Here is a 12,514-nt window from a genome sequence, read left to right as displayed (position 1 = left end):
CACCAATGCACCGAGATGACGAGCTTGTTGAGCTCAGAGCAGATGTATTTGTGCCTGGAGGATGAAGTCTCAGAAGGGTTGTGTGTGTGTGTGTGTGTGTGTGTGTGTGTGTGTGTGTGTGTGTGGGTGTGTGCATGCAGGCGCTGACACATCTATTATGTGTCTCGTGTGCATGTTTATGCACCTATTCTGTTAGTCTGTTTATATGAATCCGTGTGTAAGCAACGATGGACATTAAAGACTACTGCTTCAAATTCCCTTCCCTTTCTTTGGCCTAATTGGATTTCTCCCACATTGATCTTCAAAGGCCCGACAGCCCTCCTCCCTACTCCTCAAGAGAAGACCCACACATCAATTGCATGGCAGTTTTTGATAGTTTCATTAAGAGTGTAATTAATGCTCATTAATATGCATAAATAGGAAGCAGAAGCAGGCTGTAGCAGAGACGATGTATCTCTCTCACTAAAAGGCATAATTAAAGTGTGCTGAAAGCAGAGAATAGAACTGTCCTCTTTCATTGCTCTCTTTGAGATTAACCCTGAAGTGCTATCCAGCCACAATGGCAATGCCTCAGCATTGACAACTGTCAAAACTTGGCTGTACTTATGCATGCAAATACAAACTAATATTGTTGTGAGATCTTGTCGTGATAATTAGCGGAAAAAAAGGCTGGATATTTCATTATGGGGCTCATTAAGCTCCTATAAAGTCTGCATAGATCCAGTTGCATCAGGTCTTACTTGCCTGATGTGGTCATTGGAGAAACCTTTGCCAGTTATTATGTCAATTAATTCACAATATATTTTAACAAGAAATGATAATAGAATGTGGTGTCAGTGCTTGGTTGACTTGGTCTCCGATACACACAAGAACACACGAAAATTAACAGTAAAAGCAGGACACGGCATATTTTTCTCAACACAGATCTTTCCAAAGAGAATAAAAAGAGATAATTTAAGCTGTGAGCCAAAAGGAAGTCACTTGATACTTATTTTGTTTATTGAACTGCCTCATGTCATTGACATCACCATGCCAACTGATACTGTATTCTTAAGGCTGAAACTGATATCAATATTTGTGCATTTGAAAAATCTGTTGAAACTTACATTGGCTGACAAATATGAAATAAACCAGCAATCTTGATCTTGGATCTGTAAATACAGCACAACATTTTACATTTAAAATTCAGCCCTTGCTTTTTGGTGATCCAATTTATCATCCGGACTGGTTTATTGGTGAATCTCTAGAAAGCATATCATTCATTCATTCATTCGTTCAAATTGTTGACACTCCTCTAAAGACTCTACAGTGCTCACAAATGTTAGTGTGATTTTAAAACAAATAGAAATACTGAGAGCCAATGAAACGACCAAACCTGTGTTCTCTTGCTTTTGAGAATTTACAATTTCTGTGTTTGGTTCTTTGCTTTTTCCTTCTGTGTAGAACTTTTCTTGGTTTGTCTTGTTAGACTACAGTTGTAATGTTGTCTGAAAGTTCTCTCATGTTCATAGCTCAGCTACTGTAGCACTGATGTTGATCTCTGGCACTTTTGTGCTTTATTTACTCTTCACTCCTGATCAAGAATGTGTTTGACAATAGGAGCACCTTTGCAGCATTCGGTACTTTACTGTTATTGAATACTGTCTTCTTTCCTTTTACCTCTTTTCTGTTTCCACTGTCTCTTTCTTTTTCCTCCTCTACCTCTTGCCCTGATGGAAGCTAAGAGAAGCCAGTCCATCAGCAACTGTGTTCATCTATACGAGGCTTTGCCCACTACTAAAAGTGTTCCTATGCTGCTCCACACTGTGAGCTCTTTCTTGCCTGGTATCTCTTCTGGTAACTCTGCTTGCTCTCACAGACTCTCAGGTAAAGTGTATTCTGAGAGCTGCATGTGTTTGTGTGCTTGTGACCCTTCGATCCACCTTTACCTCCACCTTACTATCCGTCATATTCGACCAGTTTCTATGTCCGCTGTGACAGTATTTGGAGCAGAGGTTTATGGTTTAACTTAAGACTGTCTTGTGAGTTTGAATGCAGTCTGTAGTAAGAGTACGTCTGCTTCACCACTGTGCATGTGCATGTGTCAAATTGTCTGTAATGTCGTCATGAATGTGTCAAATCTTCATTTACACTGTCTGCAAACCCCTTAATGATAACAAAAAAAACATAGTGTATTCTGGTGTGTTTCCATTTCTAATCTTCTAGCCTCAGTGTTGTGGCACTATCTCAGCTATGTCCTCTCTTGTCCTGGTAGATGTGGAGGAGTGTCAGCTGTCAGAATGTGGGGGAGAGGAGGAGCTGGGAGGCGGGGAAAGCCCTCTGCCACGTAGCAGTAGCACCTCCGACATCACCCAACAGCTGTCTGATGCTTTACCAGGTAAACGCAAACAAAAATGAATTTTACTTTTCTACGTTGTCTTCACTGATCTATGATGAAGTTATATCACAGCAGAATTGTATTGAGGTCATGAGATTAAGCTTAGTAACATGTAGGTGACCAGGTACAGTGGCCAGAAGCATTACTTCCATTTATGTATAAATATGTCTTAATATATGGTCAGATCTTTGTCCCAATTACAATTACAAACACTGTCTGTTTCAGCTAAAAACACACAAATGATCCTATTTTTAATTCCTACATTGCAAGCATCATTCTACTATTTCCGTGTAGGCTGGAAACAGTTGGGGTTGTGGATTAAAGACACGTTTCTAGGGCTGACCCGATTATCAGATTTTGATAATCGAAGCTTCGCGGACATAAAATCGATCAAAATTTGCGATTCGCGATTGTAGCGGAAATAATGAAAGTAGTGGCAAAAAAACACTGCATATCTCCAAAATCAGGCAGGTGGCAAGTAGCCTACTCATTTTAATGTAACAATTGCCAATGAGAACAGTGTAAAAAAGGAAAAAAACGAAGAAAAAAAAAACAATCGATCACGGACTTCATGATCAATTACCATGGCAACGAACGAAGATCCAAGCTTCGATTTTTTGGGGTCAGCCCTACACGTTTCACAACAAACCTTTGTTGATGTGACCATACCTCACCATAAAAAGAGATCTCAGAGGACTTTTCTTTTTATCAAGATGAAAGGGCCACAGAATGATCTTTGATCAGTCCACAGAGATGAACAAGTTCTGTGGCTACTCTTCCTAGAAGTGAGTGTCCAGCTAAGATGAAGTAATATTGACAAAGAACTTCAGAGAAACATGTAAAGGTTTGAAGGAATCATGGGTGCAGGTTAACATCTCTAGAAACAGACTTGTATTGCTTGACGAGGGAAAACATACAGCACTCTGTATTTACTACTACATACACTATACATCATCATGCCACAGGGCAGCAGGGTGGAAGGAGCATCGTGATCTGGGGCTGTTTTGCTGCCTAGGACAGCTCCACATCATCAAGGGGAAAATTAATTCTCAAGTATATCAAGGTCTCCAGGATGATGTCATGGTGGCTGTCCAGCTGCTGAAGCTCAATAGAAGCTGCATAATGCAGAACAATGACCATAAACATCAAAGTAAATGTATTGTTTTTCCAAAGTATGACTTCAGACAAAGAAATGGAAGGAAAACACATTTTGCCAATTGAGTTGCCATCTTATTAATTACATGAATTACATATAAAGTGGCCCAACAATATATTAGTTTTTGTCGATATCAGGTCAAATACTCCAGGTTCTATAGTTAGTTAGTTAGTAGGCCATAGTTACGGTAATGGTTGTACTGTAGTATTTAGACTCTGTGGATAAATACAGCGATGTTGTTCGTATTAAAATAGATGTTGAGATGTGATATCTGTTAAAAATCATCAGTATTTATAGGATCTCTGCATCTCTTAGGCTGACAGGAAATGGGTGTTCACACTTAAAGAGGGTTTGGGGAAACGAGGCATTTTAGGGTGTATTCTCTTATGTGCAGTGCTTTTTTATTTATTGTATTGATTTATTTAACAGGGTCTTTGTTCAACAGAAAAATATCATTGTAAATTAAGATAATTTTGTACTTTGCTACCTATTTATAACATCCCCTGTTGCACTTCAGTCCAGAAGAGAGAGTACTCCCCTACTTCCTGTGGCTCTGATAGCAGGACATCTGAAGGCACGAGAGAAAGCAACGAGCCACCGGTGGTGAGAATTTTTAATAAAAAATAAATATGATCCATATAATAATATAATAGGTGGTACCCATTCAAGTATTTGTTCTTTAATGTATATTTCTGTGTTTCCAGATCCTCATCCGGCAGAGCAGCTGTTCAGCTGAGTCAGAGTGCAACACTGAAGGACAAGCAAAGCCCAAGCTCAGAGAGAAAAGTAATCATTTGCATCACTAATAACTTCTTTAAACTGGTTAACTGTGATATTTGTGTGGTTGTATTATACATTGTACACATGAAGCATAGCAATTCACCTGTTAGATTAAACCTTTAAATATCAAATAAAGCCCACTCTATACATGGATAAATACTTTTCCGTACACAGTCAGTCTTCCATCTCATGGCCCTCTGGATTAACCTTTTTATGTCCTTGATCTACTTCATTCTCCCACCCTACCCAGGTGAGAGTATAAGCAGTGAAACGTCCAACGGCTACCTCAACGAAGCTGAGGTCACCTGGCAGGCCTTTGATGAGGAGGCAGACACACAGTCCACACAGTCAGCCCACATGGATGTGACAGCCGACCCGCAGAGCCAGGGGAGTCTGCTGCTAAGCCACAATGAGGCTCTTGCAGGTATTAGAAGATACAAACTCCCCCTGAGCCCCAGAAACTAGATTTCTTCCCCCTGTGTTTGCTCGTGATGGCCATGTATAATGTTTGCGTATGTCTGTGCTAACAACAGTCTGCAGTCAACTTTCAGGGTGCACAGACTGGCCTTGACTTCAACATTGGGTGAATTATAACAAGGTAGCCTTGGAAGGTTAATAGGCAGGCTGTCTTTACTTTTTCATTTCATGGTGTTCAGTGTCAGTGAATTATTATTTTTTGGTGAAGACAGATTGTCCTCCTCCTCAAAAAAAAGTGCTGAATTGCATAGAGTGATCGTGTATAAACATTCAGAAGAGAGGGAAAATGAGTTCAGCCATTGTGCAGGTTCATCTGAGCTGTGTTCCATCCAGCCGGGGTTTGGTGACTCCAACAACCTCCGACAACCTGAAGGGTTATTCACAGCCAGTTAGAGTGACCTGGTAGTGAAACTCGACCTGCTCTTCAGTGTCTGCTACAGCACTTAGGCCACTGAATCTTTTAAACCTGCTTGTGAATTCTCCAAAGCGAAAGTGACCAGTGGCTTCAGACTGATTAATATTGTATGTTTTGTTAGTGGTACGTGTCTAAGTTCTCATGTGGAAATAATCAAAAATATTTCCTCAACTTTAAACCTTTCAGCTTTTTACTGTAGTTTACCCGATCTCCTCCCCCTCCATCAATACAGATGGAGATGATGTTGTTCCCCCTCTTCCCTCCTCACCCTTCTATGTGGACCTTTGTTTGTGTCGTCCTCCATTGTGATCATCATGAAGCTGTCGCGCTTCCTTTGTTGCGTGGTCCCCTCCTCAAACCCCAATTTTATCCCTTTCCCCTTGTCGTTTTTTTAGGTCCTGAGTGTGCCCTCCCTCCCCACTCTGCACCCCCGTCCTACCACCACCACAACCACTACCACTACCCTCAGAACCCCCCCGCCTCACCCGCCCTGCTGGTGCACACAGAGTGTCCGCGGGACTGCCCCCTGGACGACACCATGCATCAGTCTGTCTTACACATGCCACACCACTTGGGTACTGCTCCCTAGCTGCTACTCATCATATAGACCATAGAGTCCTCATTTCCCATTGACTCTCCATGTTCTATATCGCTCTACATTTTTCAGCCTTACCTTTCCCCTCCACTATTTTCCATACATTACTTTTTTCATTCTCCATTTTTCCATATTTAAATACATGAAATTACGATCCCCTTTTTTTTCTTCTTTTAGAGTTAGAAACTCCTTTTCACATATGTGTTTAAACTTTGTTCTGAAAGAGCGGGAAAAAAATGACCGCAGATCTGCTGCATTCACTTTTCACTCCCTGTCCTTCCCATCATTCTTCTGCTGCCCACTAGGTGGCACTGTCCTCCCACGATTCAATCTGAGTTTGTTTTGGCTGATGCATGAGACTTTTGCTTCTTTCCACAAGGCGTTTCAGTGCTTTGATCAGTTTCAGTGAACAAAGATCTTAGTACTTTGATGCATTTTGGAAATTTCACAGTGACTAAGCATTTGGTCAACAACTGCTCACACAACGACAGTATTACTATTTTAATACGTTATGCACTGAAAACAAGTCTGCATAGAAAAAATATTCAAATGTATAAATGTTTTTTTAATATGTGTTATGCATTTGTTGACTGAATCCCACATCCTCAATAAACTTTGAATTTGGTTCACTTTATGTTAGGTACTGGCAGACACAAATATTGGTGTTACCACATAATGTATTTTGTATGGCAAACAACCCCAAACGCTCTCTTTTTCTGACCATGCAGATAGTAGTGAGTGTCTGGCTGATGATGTCAGCATCATTGCTGGTGGGACCCTGACCGGTTGGCATGCTGACTCAGCCTTCGTCCTTTGGAGGAGGATATTGGGTATCCTGGGAGATGTCAACAACATCCGCTGCCCAAAAATCCATGCCAAGGTCTTCTCCTATCTCTATGAGCTCTGGCACAAACTGGCCAAGGTAAGATGGAGCGGCAAGAACCACCCAGCTCTGAGCAATTGCATCTGACACGAGAATAAATACACACCCACTCTGACAAAGAGATTGTTGCAACAGTCCTGCATTATTTTATCCTGTGCTTTCCCAAACACAAGATTTATGCAGAAAAGTTGTGTTCACTGACTGAAATGAAATGTGTGGTTACAGATCCGGGACAACCTTGGCATCAGTGTGGACAACCAGTCCTCTCCTCCACAACCGACCTTCATCCCTCCTCTACGAATGCTTGCCTCTTGGCTTTTCAGGGTATCAATACTACACAGACACAGCAGAAAACATACAGTAATAATCCATGTTTGGATAATTTTAGAGATTTTTTTTCTTCCAAAATCTACAGCAAATTCTTAAATTAAGCCTCTGATAGACAGATCCACTGTCTGTCTTCTGTCATGTCCTAAAGACAATGCTCATAGATATTTTCAATGAATGCTATATGCTATTGTTATCAAACTAGCTCCAGATTTATTAATGCATTTACAGCAGCTGTTAGTACCATTGAAAAAAAATGTTTTATTTTTGAACTAAGACTTTCCTGTTTGCCTCACTGATAGAGAACGGCAGCTGTATTTACACTGAATTCACCTTGTTTGCAGCTGATTCCAATCATTAAAAAAGCACCAAACACTGCATCACTCCTGCAGCATGATACTGTAATTGTCAACGTTTTTTTTGAAGCTCCTCATAATAAACATCTCTTCCTCAGGCCACCATGCTGCCAGCAGAGTACAAGGCTGGCAAGCTGCAGGCCTACAAGCTGATCTGTGAGATGATGACCAGGCACCAGGATGTTCTCCCCAACAGTGATTTCTTGGTGCACCTCTACTACATCATGCACAAGGGTTTCACCAGTGATGACCAGGTACCGTTGAGTTGATGCCTCCATCCTGTTGTCTGTTTTTTTTTTCTCTATTCACCACTAGATGGCAGACCAGTCAAACCCATGAGAAACAGGCCTTATTTAGAAACTGTGTAGCTGTGAAATTTGCAGTTGTCAGTTTTCCAAATACTCTCTGGTAATGTGTCATTTTGTTTTGACCGATGATCCCACTTCATCCATTGAAGTGCAATTCAGAGAAATCACAAAATTATCACAGAGTGTGTACCCGATCATGTGTCAGACAAGATATTTGGGATCATCTTGTGATCCATTGCTGACAATGAGTGAAGACAGGAGTTATATGGGTGCACTGACTGTAATTTATGAACGTTGAAGCTCTGTTTTGAAAACCGCCTGCCGACCAGTGTTGATGAAGAAAAGCGTCTGTGCTTTGGCATCTCCCACCTCCTTTAACCACACCTTTCCTTGCATTTTAAATCTGGCTTTGCTCCATTCCTTCTAGATGAAGCTGAGTAGGAATGAATGGAGCACCCCAAAACAAAAGACGGGGATAAGTGTGCGCGTGTGTGTGTGTGCATGCGTGTGTGTGTGTGCCCTCCTGGTTGGGTTTCTGTTGCACCTTGGCAGTGCGACAAGCTTGTTAGAATGTTTTCCATGTCGTTAAATAATGTTTTGAGCCCCTGCCGCGTATACGTGATTAATTAAGGATTGACGTCTGTCGCGCTCCGTTAGACTGACATGTCGGCCAGGGGCCCAGAGTAGGCTGGCCTGCCTGCCTGCCTGCCTGCCTGCCTGCCTGTGTGTATGCGAGTGTGTGTGTGTGTGTGTGTGTGTGTGTGTGTGTGTGTGTGTGTGAAGGAGCGGGAGGGGAGCCTGGGGAACGTAGTGCAGAGTAGAGCAATGAGGGGGGCACACAGAGGGACGAGGCAACATTCTCCAGCTTTTGTTGTGGCTCTGTATAATGCGTCAGGGGGCCAGAGCCAGGCTGGCCACTGAAGCATGCTCAAATTGGCCGGAGAAAAGAGTCCTCACGCCACACAATAGAGGACAGACGCACGCCTGCTTAACATAAGAAAGTGGCTCTTACTATACCCCTCCTCCTTCCGCTCTGCCTCTACCCGCAACCCCCACCTACCCCCAAAAAAAGCAAAAACATATACTTTTACAAATTCATCATCCATATGCGTTCTTTAAGTCTGTTTGCCTATATATTTATTTTCATACACTATGTTTCAGTTCTCTTAAATAATTTAAATAGTCATCAGTGGTTGACTGGTCTTCAAATGATCTAATCTGATTGTAAAAAAATATATATAGTTTGATTAGTTATTGAATTTTTGTCTGTATTTAGTTTTCAGCTACAGTATGTACTTTGTTTTTGTACTTAAAATACTGGGAGTTTACAGGTTGAGCGTTGTCTTCACACTCCCTGTTTATTAAGCAATAAAATCAGTTTTGAACACCTATGTTTTGAGGTACAAGAGGGTGAATCCCAGTGTACATCCTCGCCATTATGATCAACTAAGCTTAAAGGAGAATGACAGTTCCCTCGGAGGGATTCTCCTTCCAACTGACAGAGAGTGCCAAGGTCAGGGCTATTGTCCTGATTGTCTGTCATTCTCTGGTCACTGGTCTCACACAGGCATGAACGCAGCACAATAGCAGTAATCTATCTAATGGGTTCACTGACTGCACCTCAATAGTCAACAGTGTAAGTGTACACAGACACACACGTAGCTTATTTTATTGCACCCGTAATTTTGCATATGTGAAAGAAAACATGGATCAGTAATGCATATACACTCAAAACATTGACCTTGCAAGGAGTAATGTATACCATGCTTTGTACAAGGAGATAGTGTTTTTCTTGCTTGTGCTTTCAGAGTAAAACTACCTGTTTTTTAAATAAAGCAGTCATGTATAAAAAAAATACGTGGCCACACTGAAATGTGACAGTTGACACCAGCACAACAAACATTGCTGCTGATTAAACCTTTCACCTTATAGTTATGCAGCTGGTTGTATCCTGCCCTAACAGCTTGTGAAGGGGAAAATCCCACATATTCATAGTGATAGCGGTGATGGTGCTTTCCAGGCAAACGGGAAACGTTCATGTTTAGTAAATGAGACTGAAACTTTCCGATGTTATGCGAGGTGATGTAATGTTCCAGTGAACCTTGTCACCCCCGGGGGCCGGCAGGTGGACAGTGTGTGCTTTCCTGGAGATGAGGCCAAATGAAAAAGGCCCGAGGTAGCTCTGTTCAGAGTTACGTTAATGCACCTTTTGTTGACGCCGGGGCCATTCCTACTGCCAACACAGAGCCACTTGCACAGCTAAATTCCCATTTCTATACACACATCTCAAATAGGGTTCCCTCTACTTACACATACAATAGAAAACACTTTGTGGCTTCCTCTAAAATGCTCTTTTCAGGCAATCAAGCAACAGTTTGTTACATGCTAATTACCTCTGACTGCACCGCACATTATGCTTCAGAGGTCAATTACCAACAAAATGAGGGTAAAATGGGCCCTCAATCCTAAAGCTCTTCCTACCAATTTTCCACATGTGGTGCATCGTGTTGGTTTGACTTCCAATTTATTGCCTCTGTGTGTTTACTCCATTCCTCCTTTGTTCACCTGCATTCCCTATTTACCAAAGCTTCAGGTGATTAATGTCACAGATAGATAGGTGGTACGCCGTGCATGTGTGCGTGTGTGCGCGAGATTGAGAAAGAAATTGTATGTTTGCATGTTTGCAAAGGTGCCCTTTGGTTCAGCTCGAAACAGGCTGGTGTTTGAACTGTCCGATTTGCACAAGTTTATGGCCAAGACGGCAGGTGTTTCTAGCCTGGACCTTGCCTTTGTACACAAATATGCACACACGTTTCAGATAAGAGAGACAACAATCTCTATTCCTTTAATAAGATGCTGAATTCTCATACCAACATGTGTGTGTAGTTGTATGTTGTTTTTCCATTCAAGCAACCTCTTTGCTTGCTGTCCAAATGTAGCATGAAAAACCTGTTAACAGCCTTTTATGCTCTGGTCCAGCATGGTATTACAGTGTACATACTTGAGCAGTTTGTGCAGAGCCCTTTGCAGCACAGCATATGTCAATGTTGAAAGAGCACCCATCTGCCACTGAGCCGCTTGTACCTCGGCAAAACAATACGTTGTCTCTGGCTTTAATTACAGGTTTGCCTGTGTGTATATATACATGTGACTCACGAAAGTTGAGGTCTTTTGTTCTCCCTCTTATCCTCTGTTAGTAATCCATCTGCTGCCTCTCTTATTCTCCTCTATCTTTCTTTCTTTCCCACTCTGTTTTTTTCTGTCCTTTAGTGACATGTACTGTTGAGTGCCTTACTCTCCTCAACACACTTAAAATGCGCTTACCTTACCTGTTGGAGGAAAAAGCTTTCTCTCACATGGTGGCCCATTTACAAAATATTTCGGTTACTACTCCCCCACACTCATACACTCAAATGCAAAAAATCCCACCGTACTATAAGCATACTACTAGTGCAAAGATATTCATTTTAAGTACTGGCAGGGGAAACTTAATGGACATTTATGACCTCCTATTAAAATATATTTCATACATGTTTGTGTGTGTGCTTCACTGTCATCAGGATGTTTTGAACACTATCATCTGCTCCTGCTCCCCCCGATTCTTCTTCCTCGGCCTGCCGGGCTTCACCATGCTGCTTGGAGATTTCATCACTGCTGCTGCCTGCGTCCTCAGCTCCCTCTCACCGGAGGTAAAAGCACACTCTGAAATCCACATTTATCATATGACTCAAACCGGGGTTTCAAAAAAAAAGTTGTTGGATATTGTACATAATGAAAAGTTTGAAGCAATGTCACAGAAAATGTGGCTTCCAAGACATGTTTGAAGATGCAAAATATTTGTTGTTGCAAAGCTCAAAATTAAAGAAACTTCACCAAATAACTGTCACATTCATTCACTCACTTCTATGAATAACAATGTGCCCCTGTAATGATTTTCTTGAATTTCGCAGCTTTTTGACATTGAAAACTTCCAATTGTTTTGTGAATTCTAGTAGATATAAGTCAGTTTGAGCGACAACACAACACAAATGTTCAAAGCGTCTTTCTTTTTTCTTTTTTTTCTTAAGAAAATCAAGAATGTAATTTACAAATGTGGAAAAACTTACTATAATTTGCATTTGTTGAACTATAACTTAGAAAACAACAAATTTTCAATCAGTAATCAGTATTACCACTCAGTGATTCATTATGATTACCTCTCCATTTTTTTAACCAGCAAGTTTATTGCACAATTTAGATAATTAAATTGTAATTAAATAGTCTTATGTATAGACGAAGCAAATGTTTTTGAATATTTGTGCAGTTTGAAAAGAAAATGTGCCATTATATGTTACATTTAAAATGTTAATGATATTCTTAATTAACCTAACCCTACACGTGATAACACTGTGTAATACTGTAAAAGAAATGCAAACACGTAATTGTTGAAAGTACCATGCACAATCTTGAGTAAATGTGTGCACATATAAATTCACATGAACACGCAGGGTTGTGATGTGAACATTTTATATCACTGACCTGATTTGAAACAAAAGATGATGATGTCACACCAGCAAGAAAACCACACTCTGTAAACTCATAGACATTATGCACCTCAGGGACATTCATACGTGTTGTTACTATTGTAACATATTGTTTTAGTTTCCAGATAATTTCATATCTTTCAAAATATCTTTTGAAATGTGTTATGTGTTTTCTCAGTAACAGCAACATGTACAATCTGCTTTAGAGCTGCTTCCATAATGCATTTAATTAGTCATGTTGTTGTCCAACGCCTACCATGTGTCAAGAAATTCTACTGAAACTCAGCAGAATCATGAATGAATTAACTCAGCTGGTT

The 12,514-nt window shown here is 40.9% G+C and overlaps 1 protein-coding gene across 9 annotated transcripts in view; it reads left to right on the top strand.

The window, feature by feature from the left end:
- Positions 1 to 12,514, top strand: part of ralgapa2 (Ral GTPase activating protein catalytic subunit alpha 2) — a 93,984-nt gene that overhangs the window by 36,680 nt on the left and 44,790 nt on the right. For 4 of the 9 annotated variants that reach the window (XM_085767303.1, XM_085767309.1, XM_085767304.1 and 1 more), the window contains exons 17-26: positions 1,720 to 1,866; positions 2,255 to 2,377; positions 4,051 to 4,136; positions 4,238 to 4,319; positions 4,564 to 4,737; positions 5,601 to 5,780; positions 6,529 to 6,722; positions 6,909 to 7,007; positions 7,465 to 7,620; positions 11,235 to 11,363. In XM_085767303.1, coding sequence (XP_085623429.1) covers positions 1,720 to 1,866; positions 2,255 to 2,377; positions 4,051 to 4,136; positions 4,238 to 4,319; positions 4,564 to 4,737; positions 5,601 to 5,780; positions 6,529 to 6,722; positions 6,909 to 7,007; positions 7,465 to 7,620; positions 11,235 to 11,363 — 1,370 coding nt within the window. The remainder of the gene's footprint in view (positions 1 to 1,719; positions 1,867 to 2,254; positions 2,378 to 4,050; positions 4,137 to 4,237; positions 4,320 to 4,563; positions 4,738 to 5,600; positions 5,781 to 6,528; positions 6,723 to 6,908; positions 7,008 to 7,464; positions 7,621 to 11,234; positions 11,364 to 12,514) is intronic. The other 5 variants (XM_085767308.1, XM_085767311.1, XM_085767305.1 and 2 more) reach the window with 3 other exon arrangements.

The sequence above is a fragment of the Trachurus japonicus genome, chromosome 22 (genome assembly GCF_045865225.1).
Source record: "Trachurus japonicus isolate A0001 chromosome 22, Traja_1.0".
Lineage (NCBI taxonomy): Eukaryota > Metazoa > Chordata > Actinopteri > Carangiformes > Carangidae > Trachurus > Trachurus japonicus.
Note: the sequence above shows the minus strand (reverse complement) of the source record. Positions and strands in the feature narration are given on the sequence as shown.